The following is a 23,672-nucleotide window of genomic DNA, read 5'->3' as shown; positions in this document are numbered from 1 at the left end:
TAGTATTATTATTATTATCTGAAGCCCTTGTACTGTCCAGCTCTCCCTAGTTTCTTATCATCTTTTTTTTTTTTTTTAATTAAAAAAAACCCAACAAATTCCTACCAAAAAATGGTAAAACCTGTATGAACCCTGAGCCCACGTTTGCTGTTAATATGACTGTGGATGAAAAAAACAAAAAGCAAAGCAATAAACTTATAAAGTACAGGTGATGGTCCAAGGTCAGATATAACTATTAACTGTTGGGTGTGTGTGCGTACACATTTGAATGTGCATATTTCTTAATCTGTGTGTGTGCACACGCATGCATTGTATGTGTTTGTTTGTGAGCAGGCTTGTGTGTGTGTGTGTGTGTGTGTGTGTGTGTGTATTTATTTCCGTCCATACTGAAATAATAAAACAACACTTATAATTAAGAAAGTTTATTACTGAAAAGTTGTGTGGAGATATTTGTGGTGGAAAAAGAGAACATGAACATTTTATGTTATCATGCCGCTTTTTGTTTTAGTTTTGAGAGAAAAAAAATAAAAAACTTGAAAAATTCATTTGACTGTTAAATGTGTGACTGTGGTGTGTCTCAAACAAAACAGAAGTCCAAACATAGAATACATTTGATGGTTAAACATGTGACTGGTGTGTGCATGAAACAAAATAGAATGTCCCAAACATTTTTTTTTTACATTTGTCATTGTTGCCTACAGTCCAGCAGACCGCACAGGACCATATCAGGACTGCCCATCTTGACAAAAAATTCAAATGCATTAATCACAAAACTCTGTTAAACACACACACTAAAAAAAAGAAAAAAAGCAAATTGAGGAGAGAGGAACAGGGAAAGTAGTGATTATTGAAGGCATGGGTGGAGTGTGGGAGATGATGGACTTTCGTCTAAAATCACAAATGTGGATAGACGTTAAGCGAAAGAATGAACGAACGAACACTGCAAAACAACACAGTTCATGACATATTATCTTAACTTACTCCGGACAAATAGTTTTCTCCCTTGCTTTCCCCTGCAGACGACTCATTTGTTAGAGTTAGGAAAAAAATCACAAAAAATACAAAACAGAAACTGAATGAAACTCCCCGTACTTGACCCACTGACCCCTCTTCTCACATCGTGTGTACACCCACCCCCCTCCCTCTCTTCACAGCCTTCAGAAGCCGAGTCACTGTCAATACCTTCTTGCTGGTAGCTGCTTTCTTCACTGCAGATACTTTATTCAACATCTTCATCATTCTCGCTGATGTCGAAACCTTCAGTTTGAAGCATTTCAATCACTTCAGCAGCAGTAAAAAGCTGCTGTCATGGTCTAGTTTGCTCCAAAAATTTCCACTTGTATCACCTGCGATGCCATTTTCGATATGTCTGCAGATTAACTTGTCATGTTGGGTACCAAGGTCAATGACTGGCCAACGAGTGTATAGTTATGGAACCTCACAAAGAAACTTTCCATTTAACCCTTGACATGTTTGCAATGCCCGGTGTAGCTGCGATTTTTATGCTACCCCATGAGGAAAATGTGGAAAAAATTTTAATTGTTGAAACGGCTATTGCATTCCATCGTCCGGAACGCTATAGCGTTCCATCATCCGCACTGAGTTAACTATGAAGCACCTGCAGGCAAATGAGACTAAGCTGTGCTGAGGACATCTGCCATTCCTCTTAATCTATCATACCCAGATTAAAAAAAATCTTCAGTATCAGTATAAGTATCTCAAGGAGGTGTTACTGCGTTCAGGCAAATCCATATACATTACAACACATCTGCCAAGCAAATGCCTGACCAGCAGTGTAACCCAATGTGCTTAGTCAGGCCTTGAGAAAAAAAAGAAAAAAAGAAGAAAAAAGACAATAATAATAATAATAATAATGACGATGATGACAATGATCATCATAATAATAATAATAATGGTAGTAAAATAAAAATAAAATAAAAAGACAAAAAATTTTCAGACACACAAAAATACAGAAAAAGGCCATGTAGGCAAATAACAACACAGCAGGATGGACAGCTAGTGCCCACCACAGTGTTATAAATAACATCACTACCTAATCACCAGAGCAAAGCAACACAAACAGTATAGAACAGTTTAGACAAAAACAAAGTTGACATATGAACCAAGTGCAAATGACTATTTTAACTGGTGCTCTTTATGTTCCACCAGAAGGTTCAAATACTGAAATGCTGATTTTAAGCAAGGGATGAAGTGTCAATGATGGTAGCCATTCTGTGACCAAACTGCTTCAATCCATCTGTTTTCTTTTCAAGTCACTGTTTCATGTGATTTGACTTATTCTGACAGTGAGCACTGGTATGCTGAATACGTTAACACCAGGTGTAACCTTTCAATATTTTATACATAAATATATATATATATATATGTGTGTGTGTGTGTGTGTGTGTGCATACCTTTTTTGTTGATAAGTGTAGATAATTATTATATATACTTGTGTGTGGATGAGCATAGTTTTGTGGATAAGTGTGTAAATCATCTTGCCTTCTTAAGAAATTGTAATGGCGCTTAGAGCTCTCCAAGGGAATAAGCGTCTTAAAATGCACTTGCTTATTATTAGTCTTGCCACTGGAAATTGGTGGACCCGGACGAGAGAGTGAGGTCGACGTTGCGCAACTCCTCTTCACTTTAAACAAACTCATCGCGCAAGTCAAACTGTAGCACACATATAACAAATGCCAATCACACAGTGTCACAAATTTCATATATTTCTTTTTTCATATCGATATGTCTACAGATATATCCATGATCAATTTGATCAGCACTGTGGACAATTACAAAGAAAAAACACAGCTTTTGTTTATGAATAATTCAACAGCAGTTCATTTTTGGCTTCAACACAGATTTTTCAAATGCATTTTCCTAGCTGTTCATGATGTGTCTGTGCTCAAAACAGCTATTTGTGTTATCAAAGGAAAGGCATAAACATGCATAATATCAATCATCTCTCAATATTTTATTTCATGAAAATGTACAGGTCTGCTTTATTGAAGTGGTCCTTAAATTTTTTTTGAAGCCTGTATATATGACCATCGCATATCGGCTGCTGATTCCAGTGTTTCCAGCTTGATGAAACCACCTATATGAGTTTGAACCAGGACCGAACCACCAAATCCAGATCGATGCCGTAGTACATGTGCAGCAATGTCATGATGAAGCCACACACTGACATTCCTAGCATCAGCATCAGGCACTTCACCCCCAGCTTGAAACCTGGAATCCTGAAATGAGAAAATGGTCATCCATTCAATCACTGATGTTGGAATTTTGTTCAGTAAGATCCCACACTGCTTTTCTTTTTAATGAAGGACACTTTCAGTTTGAAGAAGGTGTTGTAGCATGTGAACTGATCTATACACGCTACACCACATCTGCAACGAGCAGATGCCTGACCTTCATATCAAACTCAACACAGTCATCAGGCCTTGAGACAGAACACCACAAGGGCAGCAAGGAATTTTATCAGATTACTAGTATAAAAGTATATAGTCATACAAAGAAATGTGTACTTAAAATATATATGAGAGACATTTTTAAGTGTTTCAATTCAATTCAGCTTTAAAACCTTGTTGGTGGACTCTAAAACTTTGGACTGATTCACAGACCTCTTTTAAGTATTTCAGACTCATCTAATTCATATTTGTTTACGTGGTGTTACAGTTAAGCTTATCATTTCTGACTGCGAGTTAATGAACCCATACTTTCGTGAGTCATGTACAGTCAATACTCATTAATAGAGTTGCTGCAATTGTATGTGCTGGCCAAACTCCACAGTTAACCATAGGACAAAACTGATTCATAGACTTGCAACATGCTATTCATCAAACTGTCTTCCCCTTCCAAAACTGCAGGAAGGACTGGCCTTGAGGATGAATGGAGATGGAGGATGAACAGTTTGAACAGCCTCAATCTGTACCTCCTCCTGGTTTTACACCTGGGTCATTCATACACACACACAAATGCACACACACACACAGTGCCACACACATGTATTACAGTGGATTTTTACAACAAAATTTTGCAAGGAACGAGTCTCCTGTTGCGAGTTCTTTTACATGTATTAAATGCATGCATACTACACAGGACCTAAGTTTATCATGGGTCCAGGGGAGGGGGCCACCATCACTATAAAGAACACTGCTCTCAAGGAAAAAAGTGTTAGATTAAAAGAAAGCAACAACCAAAGTGTTGCTTCCAATGTCTCACCTGTCTTCAACACTTTGAGAATATCCGCTGAAATACATCTGACGACTGTATATGTAGACCATACCAGTGACAGCTGAGGCACCTGAAAAACACATTGATATTGCCAGAGAATTTGACTTGACAAACATTACACAGCTACTTTTAAGAGAAAAATGGACTTTTACAGATTAGAAATGGTTTTAGTTTTAACAGAGCTGTAACAATATAAACGTTTTGTTTACTATCGACAGTTTGATACAGTTAAAAAGGATAAAAGTCCCACAGCCTTTTTACAGCCATTGGGGCACTGAATTCATATCCACTAAGTGTAGGGCTTGGCACAAGAAGGCAGGGCCCAATCCTCTCCTGCCATCATTTTTAACTTCCCCAACTGAAGTCAGGTACCACTCTCTCTCTCTCTCTCTCGCAAACACACACACACACACAAACACACATACATGCGCCCCCCCCCCCGCCCCCCACCCCACACAGAAACAAAAAACACATGCACATACATACCCACACACACACTCATCATTATTAACACCATCATGTCCTCATGAAATACATTGTCAGATTTATGTTACATTGTTCTCACAATTAACTTAATTAAAGAAATGAATAAAAAAAACAAAAAAAACAAAAAAACAACCAACTACTAAAACACCTAAATGCGAGAAAATCAATCACAAAACAAATTCTAAAATGAAAAACATTAAAAATATGATAAACTAAACAAAAATGCAGGATGTGTGTTTGGGTGGGGACTGTGGTAGCTAAAAACAAAGAATGGTGAGATCTCTCAATCATCATCAGTCTTTGTTTGAACTGTCTGTTTCAATCCCCCCAATTCTCTGTTCCCCCCTCCCCCGAAGTCCAACAACTTATTCAACTTCAAACTTTCTGTTTCCTCTGTGTGATTGGTTTTCCGCAAGCAAACAAGTTTTGTTCATAATTATAAGAGTAATGTACTTTTGTATAGCGTTTACCCTGCAGCTCCAGGTGCCTTTAACAATACACCTATCATAAATAAGGAACAGGAACGTAATTAAAAAAAGAGATTAGATACCACTTACTAATCACTTAAAAACAGAGTAACATCACTCACGACTCATACAGCTCTCTTAACTAACTCCCATAGTTACATGTTAAGATATAGAACTCACTAACATTACGACCACACTGCTCTTTCACCTCATCCACATCATAAAATATCATGATACAAACTCACTAAAACAACACTTAAGACTCACGCCTCACCCCAGACTTCACACAAACACATTGACGCACACAAATAAAGACAGTCTGGGGAGAGAATGATCTATAGTTTAAAATATTGTTTGAACAAGTATGTTTTAAGAATAGACTTGAAAGATTTTATAGTGGAGCAGTCTGATGTTCTAAGGTAGAGATTTCCAAAACCAAGGGCCACAGTGTGTAAATGTTCAGAAATGATTGTACTTGCATCTGTAACACAGGATTTTGAACATGCGTTTGAAAGATGAAGAACGCAAGCCTGGGTGGGGTGGACTGTACACTTTGACCAGGTCAGAAATAATGATGGTGCAGAACCATTCAGTGAATTGAAACATATACAAGCTATTTCAAATTTGATTCTTTCAGATACTGGAAGCCAGTGTAACTTAATTATAAAGATGAGGAGTGCATGGTTGTCTGTGAGAGGCTTTCAAGATCAGATGAGCAGCTGAGTTTTGGACTTTTTGTAGAGGTTCTATGACAGAAGACAAACCTATTATTAACGAATTACAGAAATCTAATCTGGAAAGAACAAATGAGGTGACTAGTGTTTTTGTCGTATCACCTGTGAGGTATCTTCGGATTAAACAAATTCGTTTGAGCTTAGAACTCGTTAAGACACAGTAAAATTCATTAAAACTTGCAATGTTGCATTGGACACTTCATATACATAAACAAAATGTGAACACTTATTCTACCTTTGATGAAAGTGCTAGGGTAAGTTTAGTTGTGGTTTTCAGTATGCTGTTTTCTGAAATCCTCCATGCCCCCAGAAGGGACCACTGGTTGATTGAAATCTTGAAATCTTGATATCTTACCTTGGTTGAAGAAGAGACCAGACATCCACAAACAAGCCATGAAGACTGGGAAGAATTCCAAGGTGTTTTGTCTGCACATTATATCAACATATTTTTACATCCTTTGGCTGGTTGGTTGACTGTTGCGGTTGTTATTAAAAAAAAAGAAATTCACACACACACACACACGTGTGTGTGTGTGTGTGTGTGTGTGTGTGTGTGTGTGTGTGTGTGTGCACTTGTTTTTCAGCTTAACAGCTCATTAATTGTTAAAAGCGATAATTTCACAAGTAAAGAGGTATGCATGTTTTACACGAGTTGTATACATGGCTTGTGTGGAGTGTGTGTGTACGCTTATGTGCATACGTATGAGCAGGAGTGCGTGTGTGTATGTTTGCAGAAACATTTATGGACGAGTATAAACTGTGTCTGCAGGTCTTTTATGTGCATGTGTGCGTGTGTGCGTGCATGCGTGTGTGCGTGCATGCGTGTGTGTGTGAGTGTTTTCTATATCAATTCTTCTTCTTTCCGTTATATGATCAACATCGACTTGCTGGTGACTGTTGTGGTTGATGCATGATGGGTATTTTCATGTCTCCTTAACCCACCAAACAATTACATGGATTACAGGATCTTTAACATGCATATTTGATCTTCTGCTTGCATACACTCACGAAGGGGGTTCAGGCGCTAGTTCCAGTCAAGCAGATCATGATGTAATGTTATATTAGGGCTGGGAGCATTCCATTTAGAAAAGCAAAAAATCCCCATGAACCATGATCCATGACAGAATTGTCATCATCATTCATCATCAAATATAGGAAAAAAAACAACTGTCCCAACTCCTGTGGCTTTTCATGCCCTGCTGTCATGGTGACCCAAGTTTCAATCTTCCCTCTCTCTTCTGGTGAGCGTGGCTCTGTGTGGACCTAATACTGATGGCTTTCAAGGGACTTTCCGTGCTGTGAGCGCAGCAGACAGACCTGGGTGTGGGCTTCAGGGTGAGCAGCCTGAGTGCAATACCGCTCAAACGGCATGAAGATAGGCCAGTGATAATAACCACAATTAACAAAACTCAGAAGTTCTTCATGCAGCATGCCAAATTTCTTGAAAGGTGACTGAAATCTTGCCAAACTAAATGCACAGCATCTGCATAAAATGAGATCATTTTTACCATAAAATGTATATTCTTATCATGTCAGCAAATAATAGAATTAATATCCTTCATACCCCACCCCCCTCCCCCCTCCAAAAAAATGAAAGAAAAAAAGAAAAAGAAAAAAACTACTCACTGAGCACGCAGCGTTCGTTCAAAGGTGGCATCTCCTGTCATCTGGGGGTAGGGGACATTGCATTTCTTGCGGGCAAAGCCCACCCTTCTTGCAAAGTGTGCTGAGGAAAGTCATAATAATAATAACAATAATAATAATACAGGTCCATTCATATAGCCCTTTCAAATCTCCCAAAGTGCTTAACAATAACACGTTTGCAGAGACTGTTTGAAAAAGGTTGTTTTTACATTTGTTTTAATAAAAAGAGTGAGGGATTGTGATGGACAGAAAAGGACGTGAATTTCAGAACTTTACATGCTCAGAATCATACAATATTATTGTTTGTTGTTGCTTGATGTAAGAACAAGGGTGCGGTGTGTTGAGGGTTTGGAAAGTAATCCTTCCTATACTAACGTAACATAATCTGTGTGTGTGTGTGTGGTTATACAGACAGAGACTGACTGATAGCGATATGAATAAAAATTGATAGATATATAGATAGACTGTTGGAAATCCGCTCGCCCTTTGACCTTTTTCAGGGTGAAGGTTGAAGACCTATTATCTCCCTTGCATCGTCTGCTTATTACTTATCATTACTGATATTTTGATGGATAGATAGACAGATATATAGATAGATCGTTTACTCACTGAGCTGGAAGGCCGCCAACAGCGTGACGATACTAGGGTAAATGATAGCCTCCAGCTCAATCGCTGTCATGATGATGAAGGTGTACGTCCGTCGTCTGCTTCTCAACAAAACTATCTGTTTGGGCACAAACGGTTCTGTCCAGCTCGGAGGCCTGCAGACACACTCTCCGCCTACCTTGTCTCTTCAGTTATTACCAAGGTGTTCTCATGTGGCGACCTTTAGTTGCGCGCGAGGTGCAGAAGCACTCTGAACCAGCACGGAAAGACGGATTGAATGAAGGGAACGCCACATCAGAGCGTGGCGGAAGTGTAAAGCAATCCGTTCGTTTATTTATTTACAGTCTGTACGTCTAAGATGATGTCAGACTGAAAGTAAAGCAATCCCGAGCTCAGAGATGATTTGACCCTTGCGACTTTGCAAAAGTGTGGTTGTGCGAAAGACCGTTTCACCAATCACTGACACAGGTTGTTTACCGCGCACTGATCCGAAACAAACCGGATTGCGAGCCAACTTCGGTCGAAAATCCGGAAGTGAGGTTTCATGCATTCGTTATTTAGTTGTCAACTTTTGTTTAGTTGGCAACTATGTGTTTAGTACGGTTTCATGCATTAGGCCCCAGTGGACTAATACTGGGGTCTTATGCATGAAACCTTACTGCCGTAGTTAACAACTTCGCGATAGTTGGCAACTTCATAGTTCCTTGCTTCCGTTGTCGGAATGTCGGTGTGCATGAAGCTTTTCAAGAAGCTTACAACCAAGTAAGATGCGCTATTTTTATCTTCGGGAATACACGAAACTGTCGGACAGAACGCGAGCAAATCACCACCACCTGTGCCATTCGACAGGATTCAGATCGAGGAAACCGAATGCCTATGCTACCTAGGAATATAGTTCGACAGGATGCTGACCTTCAGAAAACATACGGAAAATAACTGTTCTCAAATGCAAAAAGGGCCTTTCAGTCTTAAAAGCAATGGCAACCAAAGGTATTGAACAACGCCACCTCTTCCTGCCAATAACTTGTCCCCAGTGTGATCGACTACGGCCTTGGGCTAACAACACCATCTCAAAGCAACCTCCTAAAATTAGAAAGGGTTAAAAATGAAGCTATGAGGCTGATCCTTGGAACAACAAAAGACACGCCCACGGAAACCATGCGATACCTGCTTGACCTTCCTTCAGTGCAGACCCGAGAAACAAGTTAGAACAGGTTAAGACCTACTTCAAAGCATTAGAAAACCCTCACAACCCACTGCATGACGCTAACATCACCGAAGCACACACAATCTCACTGGGTCAGGCGATTCACTCGATCAGTCACTGAGTTTCAAGTTTCAAGTTTTAATTATCCTTTCAGTTCACCCCTGTTGGAGTATAGAGGATTACTGCAAAATAATCTTTTCAGGCCCAGAACAAACATTTCCGAATACACAACAATGTCGCATAAAAGTTGAGAAAACACAAATGTCTTTAACTCCAAAAGTGTAGCTAGGCAACATTTGCAAACCTAGTTATCTTACTTTCAGCTAAAATGACTTTTTTCCCCCTCCTTTGAGCATAATACAGAAATTAAAAACTGATTTTGGAGACAAATATTTTTTAGGAACATATCTATTTCGTAACTGATAATAATTGGGACATTCCATTATAAAATGAAACTCATCCCCAATCACAGACATGTTACAAACCTTACAAAGCCGTAACTCTCGTGGTATGCCTTTGTGTCTCCCTGTTTCTATTTCCAACTTATTATTACTACTTCGAAATCTGATATATTTTTCTCTACCAAATCCACTTTTGAAATTTCGATAAAACAAATATCAAATTTTACTACTTGCCTCTGGAGCCTGTCTCCATAGATTTTGAAAACTATCTCCCAAAGCGATGTTGACATTCTTGCAGAAAAAAAGATTCCCTCTCCAAGAAGAATTGAGCATCCCAAACATAGTCATACCCTGTTTCTATTAAAATTTGTCTGATACAACTCATCCATTTTGAAGAATTGATACCATTTCGATATAAATCAAGTAATATCAAATATATTTTCCCAGAATATTTTTCTGTGTTTGATATCACTAAGCTGGTCCAAAATCGAACTAATCTCATTTTCACTAACACACTAATTGGATAGATATCAGTTTCTCCATAAACAATTTGGGTCATAGTATTCTTGTTCTGTTTGAACAAGCGTTTAAAAAATTTCAATTCTAATTTTTCAAGTATACCTACATTTTCATAACCCCGTATTTCTGCACCATACAACAAAATAGGGACAATCATAGACTGGTACATATCCAGAACGACATGTAAAGGTAAATCTTGATTTCTGGCTGACTGAAGTAACGAAAACATAGCTTTTTGAGCCTGTTCATAAATATTTTTTTTTAGCTTTGTAAAAAGTTCTGTTTCTACTAAATTCGATACCAAGATATTTAAAAGAATCGACAACATCCAAACATGCATCACCAAACTTAAAAACAGGCTTTAACTTGTTTGTAGAATTAAATATCATCACTTTAGTTTTCTTTGCATTAACCACTAGTTTCCATTTTAAACAATATTTGTAAAAAACATTGAGGGACTGTTGTAATCCTTCTTTCGTCCCCGAAAGTAAAATTGTGTCATCTGCATACAAGACTGAGTACAAATAATCGCATGTAACTATCTAAGTCTGAAATGTTAACATTCAATAAAAGATCAACAGATGGACTCTTATGCTCAGTCAAATACAACTCTAAATCACTGAGATACAGAGAAAAAAAGCAAAGGCGAGAGATTTTCTCCTTGTCGTACACTCTTACAAATGCTAAAGAAATCAGATCTTTCACCATGTAAAAACACACATGACTTAATTCTATCAAACATGTTCATTCTGACACGCAAAATTTTACCATTCACGCCTTCATGAACAAGTTTTTGCCATAACCCACTTCTCCAAACTGAATCAAAGGCTTTTTTAAATCAACAAAAGCACAGTAAAGTTTCTTCTTTTTCATGGAGAAAATATCAATGAGTGATTTCAAAACAAACATTTGATCTAATGTAGAATGGGACTGTCTAAATCCTGCTTGGTCCCCTGAAAGTGTATTGTTTACATTGATATAATCAGTCAGTCTAGCGTTTAACACTGTAGTGAATAGTTTTCCAACACAACTGAGCAAAGTTATTCCCCTATAATTATCACAGTCAAGTGTATCACCTTTGCCTTTATACAATGCCAATATCAAGCCGGATACCCATTTTTCTGGTACAACACCTTCGTCCAGTATCTTGTTAAATAATTTACAATATGTTTCTGTCAGCAAAGGAACACTGTTAATGATATATTCATTACGAATCATGTCTTCACCGGCACTTTTGCCTTTCTTCAGTCTTTTGATGGCTGAGTTAATTTTATCTTCAGTAATACATGCATTTAAAATATCATCAGGACCCTCTAAATTGATAATGTACATTGTCGTTGTACTGTCAATATGTTCTTTATCAAACACACGTAGCCAGAGCTTCAGTTTTAATGGCGATTGTTTTCCCCATCATCATTTATTCTCTCCAGTCCCTTGCTTGTTTTCAGATTGTTATCAAACACATCTTTTTGACCAAATAGTATACCTACCCTAAATTGTTGTAGGCAGATCATGCAACGACAGATCTGTTACCAGTGTTAAAAAAAAAAGAAAAAGAAAAAAAGGGTACTTATTTACAGGAAGAAATGATGATGACAATGATGATCATGAAAATATAGTAACAATCACAACTTGATGATCTGGTGATGCTACAACAAACAACAACAGCGACTACTACCACTGATAATATGAGACTGAAGAAGGGACTGAGGAGGATGAAGGATAATTAAGAAGTCACCGAGTTGATACATGTGAAACGATGTGCGAGTGTCTTTGTGCGTGTGTGTGTGTGTGTGTGTGTGTGTGTGTGTGTGTGTGTGTGTGTGCGCGCGCGCGCGCGCGATCTGGTTGTTCGAGGGAGGTGGAGGGGGGGGGGACGCGTACATGAGAGCGTTCATGTGTGTGTTGGTGTGTACTTGTGAAAAGAAAAATATACAGATCTGAAAGGAAAAAGGAAAAAAAACAAAGCCAATGAAATATTTAGCGAAATGTTAAACAAGTGTGTATCTACCAAATGTCTTTCTGGAAAGTGACGCAAATGTTCTGCAATATCACAAACATATTGATCCATTAATTATTAACGAAACAAACAACAACCAAGAAAACCCTGAGAAAAAAAATCAGGTAAGAAACACGCTCGCACGCGTGCTTCTCTCTCTCTCTCTCTCTCTCTGTGTGTGTGTGTGTGTGTGTGTGTGTGTGTGTGTGTGTGTTCAATTTGATTTAGATTAACATTGAGTGGTACTTCAGTACTTAAATAGGTAACTTGGAAATGGTAAAAAATCAATTGTATAATGATAAGAAGAAAACTCCAAGTTAAAAGAAAAAGAGTGAAATTGGGAAATACCTGCCACATTATCCCAATGCCGTTCAAGGGGGTAGCGAATCAATTAAGGGCATTTTTCTATCTTTTACAACAGAAAACTAATGAGGTTTACACGAATAGCAACATAACGTTACTTTACATGACAGCCAGTGAAGAGTTTGTCCGATTTGTTTCCAAAGAGACCTCATGGTTGTTACGGAGACACCTCCCCCCTCCCTTTTTGTGTGTGTCTTTTTAAGAATTGGACATTGAAAAGGAATATGAGTGTTGGTAGTTTCATCACCACCTACACCCTTGCAGTCTACAGAATACCATTAAAGTTTGTCCTAAATGCAGTTTTCTGAAGCCTGTAACTGAGAAATGATGGGTCGAAATGATGATTTTTTAGTGCACCCATAGTGAGTGCAGGATAAAACCCAAATTGGCTGACAAATGTACGACGGGTCCCGGGTTCGAATCACGGTGACGGCGTCTGGTGGGTAAAGGGTGGAGATTTTTACGGTCTCCCAGGTCAACATATGTGCAGACCTGCCAGTGCCTGAACCCCCTTCGTGTGTATACGCAAGCATAAGATCAAATACGCACGTTAAAGATCCTGTAATCCATGTCAGCGTTCGGTGGGTTATGGAAACAAGAACATACCCAGCATGCACACCCCCGAAAACGGAGTATGGCTGCCTACATGGCGGGGTAAAAACGGTCATACACGTAAAAAGACCACTCGCGTATATACGAGTGAACGTGGGAGTTGAAGCCCACGAACGCAGAAGAAGAAGAAGAAGAAGAAGAAGAAGCTGACAAATTTCTTTTCGCTTCAATTTGACATATTATTCCAACATGTATTTTTCGAGATGAAGTGATCAGGAAGGAATGTCTACAGAAGTTGTGGTGGCCTAGCGGTAACGTGCCCGCCAAGGAAGCGAGACAATCTGATCGAATCCCGCACTTCAATGCTAGAATTGTCTCCAACACCACTGGTCTTAGAGTGGTGGTCAAGACGCTAGTCTTTCGGATGAGACGATAAACCGAGGTCCCGTGTTGTTTCTTTCTTTCTTAGTTTCTTTCTCTCCTTCTTTCTTTCTTTGTGTGTGTATATGTAAACTTGTGTTTGTGTGTAGTTGAGCGCCCATGAGTGCCGGTGTGTGTTTGCACATAATAATGTAATGTAGGCCTGTATGTGTGCACGCGCATTCATGTGTGAGTGCATGCACAGGATGTGCGTGTGCGGTGTGTGTGTGTGTGTGTGTGTGTGTGTGTGTGTGTGGAGAGGGTCGGGGGGTGGGGGGTGGGGGGTGGGTTAGTGGGGGCAACGTGTATGCACTATGTATATGTGTGTGCGCGCGCAGCTGTCTGTCTGTCTGTGTGTGTCTGTTTTTGATCAGTTCATATTTCTTGCCAGTTTTCCCAAGTCCATTCTCACAGCACGGCGAGGTCTGACTCTCAGTCCAGCCGGCCACACCCACACCCCCATGACGGGGTAGGCCCTCCCGCGCGCGGGCTGCGGTCATCCGGACACTCAGACGCGAGAGGTGAACACAGCTCTGGACAGCCGCTGCAGCAGCCGGAGGAAGCCGATGATGGCCAGTTCCAGAATCTCTGCCACAGACACCACGCTGGCGCCCAGGAAGAAGCCCAGGTTCCCTCCAATGCTTCCTGAGAAAAAGACAGGGCACGACCCCCTGAGAAACGGAGCATGACTACTCACATTGCGGGTTGAAAATGGTGGGAGTAGCAGTCTACGAATGTAGAGAAGAAGAAGAGGAGAAGGAAGAGGAGAAAGAGAAGAAGAAGAAGAAGAAGAAGAAGAAGAAGAAGAAGAAGAAGAAGAAGAAGAAGAAGAAGAAGAAGAAGTAGGAGGAGGAGGAGGAGGAGAAGAAAAAGAGAGGAGGAAGAGGAGGAGGAGGAAGAGGAGAAAGAGAAGGAGGAGGATAAGAAGAAGAAGAAGAGGAAGAAAGAGGAGGAAGAGGAAGAGGAGAAAGAGAAGGAGGAGAAGAAGAAGAGGAAGAAAGAGGAGGAGGAGGAGCAGAAGAAGAAGGCGAAGAAGAAAGAGAAGGAGGAAGAGAAAAACAAGGAGGAGAAGGAGGAGGAAGAGGAAGAGGAGGAGGAGGAGGAGGAGGAGAAGAAGAAGAAGAAGAAAGAAGAAGAAGATGAAAAGGAGAAGGAGGAAGAGGAGGAGGAGGAGAAGAAGCAGCACGGACGAGGGGTGTTGTGGGGTTTGGGGGTGGGTGAAAGAGTGGGGAGGGGGCGAGGCGGGGCAGATGGGGGGTGGGAGGGGGATGGGGTGGGGGGGGGGGGGCGAGAAGGCACAGCTGTCTTATTGGTGGTAGTTACTGGTCATCATCAGTCTTTGTTTATCTTTTTAAAGTTCTCCTTTCATCCTTTCAAATACAAAAAGTTCGTTACGGTACCCGTAGTCTTCCACGAGAGAGAGAGACAGACAGACACACACATACACACATACAGAGAGAGCGAAAGTAAGAGAGAGAGAGAGAGAGAGAGAGAGAGAGAGAGAGAGAGAGAGAGAGAGAGAGAGAGAGAGAGAGAGAGAGAGAGAGAGAGAGAGAGAGAGAGAGGGCCAAAGACACACACACACACACACACCCACACATACAGAGAGAAAGCGAAAGTAAGAGAGAGAGAGAGAGAGAGAGAGAGAGAGAGAGAGAGAGAGGGCGAAAGACACACACACACACACACACACACACACACACACACACACACACACACCACAGACAGACACAACCAGACAGAAAGACAGACGGGCAAAGTGTCTGGTATACCCATGATGCTCATGGCGGAATACTCTGCCACATATTCCATCTTGTGTAGGATCAGTTCCGAGTAGTAGATATTCAGCTCCAGATAGTTGCCCCTGCACGCCACAGTCATCAGTGCTGCTACATTTCTTTTCTCTTTTGTCCCTGACATTATCTGAATTGTTCAGACAAAGGTTCATAGACACTAAATTGATACGATGGAGTCTCCCGTCGGTCCTTGTAATTAGGAAGCAAAAACATGTTTCTATGAATACTGACTTGGCATAGGCTAAAGTCCCATATTCCTGAGCTAAAATCATCTTCTGTCTTGACAATTTTCAGCAGTCCATTGCTAATATACGATTTTTTTCTCTCCAATCTTCGTTAAATAGTCCAGTTGGTTCACTGTTATAATTGTTAGTTTTTTTCCTTACAAAGATACTATATTGTTATCTTAAACAACAGGCCTAGAGGTAACGCGTCCGCCTAAGAAGTGAGAGAATCTAAGTGCGCTGGTTCGAATCACGGCTCAGCTGCCGATATTTTCTTCCCCTCCACTGGACCTTGAGTGGTGGTCTGGACGCTAGTCATTCGGATGAGACGATAAACCGAGGTCCCGTGTGCAGCATGCACTTAGCGCACGTAAAAGAACCCACGGCAACAAAAGGGTTGTTCCTGGCGAAATTCTGTAGAAAAATCCACTTCGGTAGGAAAAACAAATAAAACTGCACGCAGGAAAAAAAAAAAAGAAAAAAAAAAAGGGTGGCGCTGTAGTGTAGCGACGCGCTCTCCCTGGGGAGAACGCCTCCTTGAGCTACTGAAACTGAAACTCTCGCTGGGGAGGGCAGTCCGAATTTCACACAGAGAAATCTGTTGTGATAAAAAGAGAAATACAAATACAAATACAACAACAAAACTTCTCTCAATTATTCTCATTATCGAAGAGACATATACAATCGCCCGTAGTCCTTGGCACAGGAAGGCGGGACCCAGTCCTCACCTCCCGTCGTTTCAACCTTCCCCTACCGGTCAGGTACCCATTCACACCTGGGTTGAATGGAGAAAACCGGAAAAATGTGCCTTTCCCAGGGACACAACACCATGCCGAAACGGGGCCTCGAACTCTGATCACTCCCCACAGTAATTCAACACATGTGTGAATAACATGGCCACTGCACTGTCCCTTGAACACAATACAAAACGAACACCTAACTGAACTGAACACAAAATGGCCACTGTACGGCCCCCACACCCCCCCACCTCCCCACGAACACAATACAAAACGAACACCTCAACTGAATTGAACTGAATTCAAACTATACCCAAAATGACCAACTACTGCACCCACCGAATGTTGGTACCATTCTCGATCAGGTTCTTGGCTATCAGGGTGTGCTCGGCCAAGGAGGAGGGGAAATAGCTGAAGGTGATGGAGGCAGGGTACTGCTCAATGTCGCAGGGTAAGGGACAGCCCAGACTGGCAGAGGCATTGTAGAGGTTCTCCTTGGTGAGGACGTCCAGGATGGGGATGACACACGTCAGCATCTGATACAGTGTGCAGTCAGGCCTGTCCGGGTCTGCACACACACGCACACACACATGCACAGATACACGCACACACACAAACAGATACACGCACGCACGCACACACACATATATGCAGATACACGAACGCACACACACACACGCATGCACGCACGCACAGGACAGGACGTCCGGGGGGGCGCGCGCGCGCACACACACACACACACACTGACACACACACAAAGACACACAGAGATTCAGACAAACACACACACACACACACACACACACACACACACACACACACACACACACATACAGACAGACACAATTGTTACACAAAACAAGTGTTAATGCGTCCGATTTGGAAGCCAGTGTCCGCTGGTTCGAGTCCCAACATACGGACAGGGATTTTTGCTCCCGCATTCACTACACCTTGAGCGGTGCTCTGGGTGCTGGTCTTTCGGATAGGATGATGAATCGAGGTCCTGTGTGCAAAATGCACTTACCACACGCAAAAGAACCCACGGCAATAAGTGAGTTGTCCCTGGCAAAATTATTGTAGAGAGCAGAGATATCTGCTGCGATAAAAACAAAGTAATACAATAGATATAATACAACAGAACACAACGCAATGTAATACAATACAACAGAACACTTTGTTACAATCCTGCAATACAATTCAGTACTATCTAGCACAATGTAATTCTGGTGCTGACCCGTTTGAAAAGGCGTTCTGCACGAGCAGTTCTGGTGGGCCATCATGACAGCCCTGTGTTTGAGGCAGGGCATGAGGTGGTACTTGCTGCCCGTCACCGGCAGTCCCTTGGTGTCGATGGTCTTCACGCAGTACCGGTCCCCGTACGACTTGTAAGGGTAGCCCAGCATCCTCATCTGCACGGTACAGAGCGAGGTGGCCGCCGCCCACATTGTGTACACGCGTTGCACGTGCCTGGGCACTGGGTATAGTACTGCTGACCTGTTTTATTTACCTTGGCCTTTCACTCACCCTCACCCACCTCACCCAAACAACATCTACGCTACACTCATACTACCAGTCCCATATCTATTAAAAAAAATATTGAGACATCTTGATATATCTCCGTATTGCGATTGTAAGTTAATGTTCGTCATATCAAGACCCCCTTCTCTATATATCCAGACTCCATTGCTTTTCATTTTTACCTTTTCAAATGCCTTTCTGTTGCTTTTTTTTTTTTTCCCAAAGAAACTTATGGAAAAGGTTTCACACCATCCAAGTATTTTCAAGGATTTGGGAATAACGTTGTGTCATGAGCCACTTGTTTTCGTTTTTGAATAAACTGCGTCTCTCTCCGGCAGCAGTAGTTGGTTGTTTAATACGAGGGTCATTCAATAAATAAGGTGAATTTTTCGGTATAAGGACTTCTAATACAGATAGAAGCTTGCTTTTTTTGCTTTTTTTTTTGTTTTACTTCTTTTTCACATGGATTTAATTTGTTTTGCAGATTAAAAAAACCCCAAACTTTGAGAGTTTTGGCGATTAACAAAGATGGCCGACCAAGAAGCATGCTCCAGGATTGAACAGCGGTCAGTTATCAAGTTTTTGGTTGCTGAAGGGTGCAAACCAGTTGAAATTCATAGGAGAATGTCAACTGTGTATGGTGCCACATGTTTCAGCCGAAAAAATGTCTACAAGTGGGCTAAATTGTTTAAAGAAGGACGGAGCAGTGTTGAGGATGAAGACAGGCCTGGAAGGCCTACAGAAGTGAGTTCTTCTGAGGTGATCGAATCAGTCAATGACCTCATTCAGTCTGACAGAAGGGTGACAGTGAATGACATTGCAAGGACTTTGAGCTTATCTGTTGGGACAGCACACAAAATTGTCCATGATGACCTTGGCTACTCGAAGGTCAGCTGCCGGTGGGTGCCAAAGATGCAAGGCCTCACACAGCAGCCCGAACGGTGCAGACCATCAACGAGCTGGGCTGGGAACTGCTCCCTCATCCCCCTTACAGCCCAGACCTTGCCCCTTCAGACTTTCACCTGTTTGGTCCCTTGAAAGCGTTCACGAGAGGCACGAAGTTTGAAAGTGACGATGAAGTCAAAAGTGTTGTGAGCGACTGGCTGAGACATCAGTCCAAAGATTTTTACGCTGAGGGAATACGGAAGCTTGTGCACAGATGGGAAAAGTGTGTGACAGTGCTGGGAGACTACGTTGAAAAAAAGAAGAAAAAAGTAAGCTTCTATCTGTATTAGAAGTCCTTATACCGAAAACTTCACCTTATTTATTGAATGACCCTCGTACCTTCTATTGTACTATTTCTAATCTTAAAGGCCAATACTACTACCACCATCACCACAACCACCACTACTACTACAGTGGCAAGGACTGCTGATACCAATGCGTTTATCGGTAGTGCTATTCCTACCAATAATGTTGTTGCCATTTTGATCTTCCTCATCAAACTGTGGTGATCACCATTATTACTATCATCATCGACCACTATCGTCACTTCCACTATCATTACATACAAGTAACATGTTCCGTGTGACTTTCTCACCAAAGTGTGTGGCACGCGCACGGTTAAATAATGAACACAGTCATCGATTATTCACACACAGCGGCGCAGACATTTCAAATCGGTCTCTGTTTGATATTCTTCAGGGAATGCCATTGCAGTTTTATCAATTTGAGGAGATGCAGTGGATTTGTAGATTTGTTGGGCGTGGAAAAAAAGTTATGTGTATCCCTGAGTGAAAGTTGTGTGCATGAGTTAGTTAGTGAGTGATTGAGAGAGAGAGAGAGAGAGAGAGAGAGAGAGAGAGAGAGAGAGAGACAGAGACAGAGAGACAGCGACAAAATGTACAAATAGACAGAGATAGAGAGAGACAGACAGCTAGACAGCCAGACAGACAGAGAGAGAGAGAGAGAGAGAGAGGATCACGTGCTCCACACACATTCACACCACAACCAAATCAAAGGAGTGAGCCACACCAACACGCCCCTTCTCCACCCCGTCCCATCTCCCCCTACCCACGCATCGCCCCATCCTCACCTCTCTTCCACACCCTTCTTTTCCAACAAGAGGGACATCCACAAAACTCCCCTCTCTCCCTACCTACACATCACCCTATCACCTCCCTCCCTTCCACATCCTTTCACCCAACAAGGGAGACATCCCCCGCCCCTCTACACTTCCCTCTCCCCCAACCTACACATCACCCAATCACCCCCTCCCTTCCACACCCTTCTCTCCCAACAAGAGACCCCCCCCCCCCACACACACACACTTCCCTCTCCCCCAACCTACACATCACCCTATCACCCCCTCCCTTCCACACCCTTCTCTCCCAACAAGAGAGACCCCCCCCTACACTTCCCTCTCCCCCTACCTGCATATTATCCATCACCCCCTCCCTTCCACACCCTTCACTCCCAACGAGAGAGACCCCCCCTACACTTCCCTCTCCCCCAACCTACACATCACCCTATCACCCCCTCCCTTCCACACCCTTCTCTCCCAACAAGAGACCCCCCTACACTCACCTCTCCCCCTACCCACACATCACACAATCATATCCCCTCCCTTCCACACCCTCTCTCCCAACAAGAGAGAACCCCACCCCACCTCCACACACATCACCCTATCATCACCTCCCTTCCACAGCCTTCTCTCCCAACAAGACAGACAACCCCCTTCCCCCTTCTCCACAAACACACCCTGTTGGAGCTCACAGACCTGCTGATACTTTAGCGCCACGTGTGTGGAGAAGCCGGGAGACGCTGCGCACGTGTGGGCGTTGAAGTTTGGGGCATCGTTCACAGGGTGCACGAACAGCTGGGGTAACAGGGGTCAAATGTTGTGCAGCAAGTGGGGTCATTAAATTTTTAATAAAAAACCAACAACGAATACCCCCCCCCCCCCAAACAAACAAACAAAAAACAACAACAAAAAACAAATGGTGATGATGACAATACTACGACTGCTACTGATAGTAACAATGGTACAACTACTAGTATACACATATACACGCACTTGCACACATACAAGCACGCACACACGTATACACACACACAGACACCGACACACACACACACACACATATACGTTAAGACAACCAACCAACAAGCAAATGATGCACAGACAGACACAGACACACACACATCTGTCCCCCCTCACCACCCACACACACTGTACATGTCAGGTCCACATCTACAAAAGGAAAAGAAACCGCCAATCTTGTGACAATCACCGAGGTATCTCTCTCCTGTCCATATCTGAAAAGATCTTGGCTGGCATCCTGATCAATTGCCTTCTCCTTGAGTGAGGAAGCCAGTACGGTTTTCATGCAGAACGTGGAACTGTCGACATGATAATTTGCTGCACGCCAACTCTAAGAACAATCCCAAAAGCAGTACAGTGACCTCTTCCTGACCTTCGTCGATCTAACCAAGGCATTTGACACTGTCAGCAGATATGGCTTATGGAAGATAATGGAGAAGTTTTGCGCCCCAGCAAGTTCATCACAATTGTTCGGCGGTACCAGGATGGCATGAACGTGACAGTTCTGGATGATGACGAGCTTTAAGCCTTCCCAGTAACCTACGGTGTAAAGCAAGGATGCGTTTTCGGTCCAACACATTTCGGCATGGTCCATGTGCCATGCTGAATGACGCTTGCAGGCCTTACAAAGGAAAAGGAGACCATCACCAGAGACTTCCTATTTGCTGATGATAGCGTTCCCAATGCCAGCACAGAGCAGGAGATGCAGCGAGAAATGGAATGCTTCTCACGAGCCTGCGACAACTTTGGTCTCACAACCAGCACCAAAACGACCGAAGTTATGTACCAGCCAGCACCCGGACAGCCCAACCAGGAACAACATATCACAGTAAAAGGGCAGAAGCTGATAGCTTTACCTATCTGGGCAGTACTCTTTCACGAGCAGTGAACACGGATCAACAGAACTACCAAAGCCAGTGTCGCCTTTGGTGTAAAATGTATGGTAGCGGAGAGGACTAGTTCTTACCACCAAGCTGAAGGTTTATCGAACAGTGGTACGCACCACCCTTCTCTATGCCAACGAGACCTAGACTGTCTACAGCAGACACGCTAAACAGCTCAACCATTTGCACTTCAGTCACCTCTGCAGACTTCTCTACATACAATGGCGGGACAACGTTGGAGACACAGAGGTCCTGGAACAGGCTAGTGACCCAAAAGTATCTACACCCTCCTACAGAAATCCCAAGCCAGATGGGCTGGCCATGTCGTCAGGATGTCTGAAAGCCGACTACTAAAACAGCTGCTGTATGGAAAGCTGAGCCAGGGCAAGCGCTCTGTTAGTGGGAGGAGGGGATTGGAGGTGGGGGGTGGGGGTGGGGGGGAGTAAACGGGGGGTGGGGGGTGGGGTTTAGAAGAAACACTTCCAAGTCTGCCTCAAAGTGTCCTTCAAAGACATCATTCATCAATCCCAGTAGCTCGGAATCGCTTGCTCTGGACAGCCCAACCTGACGAAGCATGTTCACTGAAGGAGAACTCGCAGCAGAAAACGGACGCACCGCAGAAGCAGAGAGGAAACGCGCTGCACGCAAGGCATGCACTGCCTCCACTTCCACAGCAACACCAACCCACATGTGTCACCTCCGGACCCACTGTCACATATCTTCCATCTGACGCTGAAGTCGTGGTCATCTTCGATTCCGAAGGACAAACACCACACATCAGGTCTAACTCACAAATTTTCTGTTTGGTTTGGTTGGTTTTATCCTTGATTGTTGTGTATATAAAACCAACAACCTATGTTCGTGGCATTCATGACAAATATGATTCTGATACTGATTCACACACACACACACACACACACAGTCTGTCTCCCCACGCCTTCACCATCCATCCAACCACCCACCCACAGAAATTCCTCACCTTCACCCCTACAGATTTGTCCTCTTGAACCACGTAGCCCGCCTCATTCACGTTCACCACCACACGTAAGTTGGTGGTGCCGCTGGCCGGTTTGATCTTGCTGACGTCAAGGGTCAGGCAGCGCGTCAGAGACCAATAGGTGACGTCAAACAACTCGTCACAGTTGCGGATGCCGCCGTCGTAAAAGCACGCACGAATCGTCTCGTTGACGCCGGGGTCTGTCTGTTCTAAGATTGTCTGCGAGTGAAGAACACACACACACACACACACACACACACAGAGTCAAGTGTTTAGTCAGAAATGCCACAACCCCATTTGAAGGGATACGATGCCTTTTACGGCATTTGCAACAGTGAATTCACACCCACTGTGTCTAGGTGGGGTCAGCTCTATGTGGGGAACTTAGACCTGGGGGAACTTAGATCTGAGGGAATATAGATCTGGGCGAACTTAGACCTGTGGGAACATAGACCTGGACGAACTTTGGCTTGGGTGAACATAGACCTGGGGAAGCACACACCTGGGTGAACTTAGACCTGGGTGAACTTAGACCTGGGGGAACATAGACCTGGGGGAAAAAATAGACCTGGGAGAACATAGACCTGAGGGACCATAAACCTGGGGGAGCATAGACCTGGGCGAACTTTGACCTGGGTGAACATAGACCTGGGGTAACACAGACCTGGGCGAACTTAGACCTGGTGGAACGTAGCCCTGAGGATAGACCTGGGGGAAACATAGACCTGGGGGAAACATAGACCTGGGGAAACATAGGCCTGGGGGAAACATAGACCTGGGGAAACATAGACCTGGGGAAACATAGGCCTGGGGGAACATGGGCCTGGGGGAAACATAGA

The 23,672-nt window shown here is 43.0% G+C and overlaps 2 protein-coding genes across 2 annotated transcripts in view; both read right to left on the bottom strand.

Annotated features, from left to right (window-relative positions):
* Window positions 1-93: 93 nt before the first annotated feature.
* On the bottom strand, window positions 94-8,888 carry LOC143298917 (microsomal glutathione S-transferase 2-like). Its single transcript, XM_076611948.1, has 5 exons — window positions 8,177-8,888; window positions 7,550-7,649; window positions 6,279-6,349; window positions 4,225-4,306; window positions 94-3,239 (listed from the first exon to the last, which is right to left on the bottom strand). Exons 1-5 carry the CDS (start codon window positions 8,244-8,246, stop codon window positions 3,098-3,100), a joined length of 465 nt encoding a protein of 154 aa, XP_076468063.1. The 5' UTR covers window positions 8,247-8,888; the 3' UTR covers window positions 94-3,097.
* A 5,079-nt stretch (window positions 8,889-13,967) lies between these two features.
* The window catches only part of LOC143299156 (acid-sensing ion channel 1-like), a 34,100-nt gene continuing 24,395 nt past the window's right edge, over window positions 13,968-23,672 (bottom strand). The window contains exons 5-10 of the mRNA XM_076612286.1: window positions 22,816-23,052; window positions 20,629-20,727; window positions 17,626-17,800; window positions 16,731-16,959; window positions 15,407-15,498; window positions 13,968-14,279 (exon numbers count right to left, since the gene is read on the bottom strand). Of these exons, the coding sequence (XP_076468401.1) occupies window positions 14,143-14,279; window positions 15,407-15,498; window positions 16,731-16,959; window positions 17,626-17,800; window positions 20,629-20,727; window positions 22,816-23,052 (969 nt within the window). The 3' untranslated portion in view covers window positions 13,968-14,142. The remainder of the gene's footprint in view (window positions 14,280-15,406; window positions 15,499-16,730; window positions 16,960-17,625; window positions 17,801-20,628; window positions 20,728-22,815; window positions 23,053-23,672) is intronic.

The sequence above is a fragment of the Babylonia areolata genome, chromosome 24 (assembly GCF_041734735.1).
Source record: "Babylonia areolata isolate BAREFJ2019XMU chromosome 24, ASM4173473v1, whole genome shotgun sequence".
In the NCBI taxonomy this organism is placed as follows: Eukaryota; Metazoa; Mollusca; class Gastropoda; order Neogastropoda; family Buccinidae; genus Babylonia; species Babylonia areolata.
Note: the sequence above shows the minus strand (reverse complement) of the source record. Positions and strands in the feature narration are given on the sequence as shown.

What these genes read in the sequence shown, in the direction of transcription:
- LOC143298917 (XM_076611948.1), bottom strand. Translation starts at nt 8,246, where the DNA reads ATGACAGCGATTGAGCTGGAGGCTATCATTTACCCTAGTATCGTCACG. An exon ending in GTTGGCGGCCTTCCAGCTCA is followed by an intron (nt 7,650 to 8,176) that starts GTGAGTAAACGA and finishes GACTTTCCTCAG; the next exon opens with CACACTTTGCAAGAAGGGTG. An exon ending in TGGTCTCTTCTTCAACCAAG is followed by an intron (nt 4,307 to 6,278) that starts GTAAGATATCAA and finishes TGTGTTTTTCAG; the next exon opens with GTGCCTCAGCTGTCACTGGT.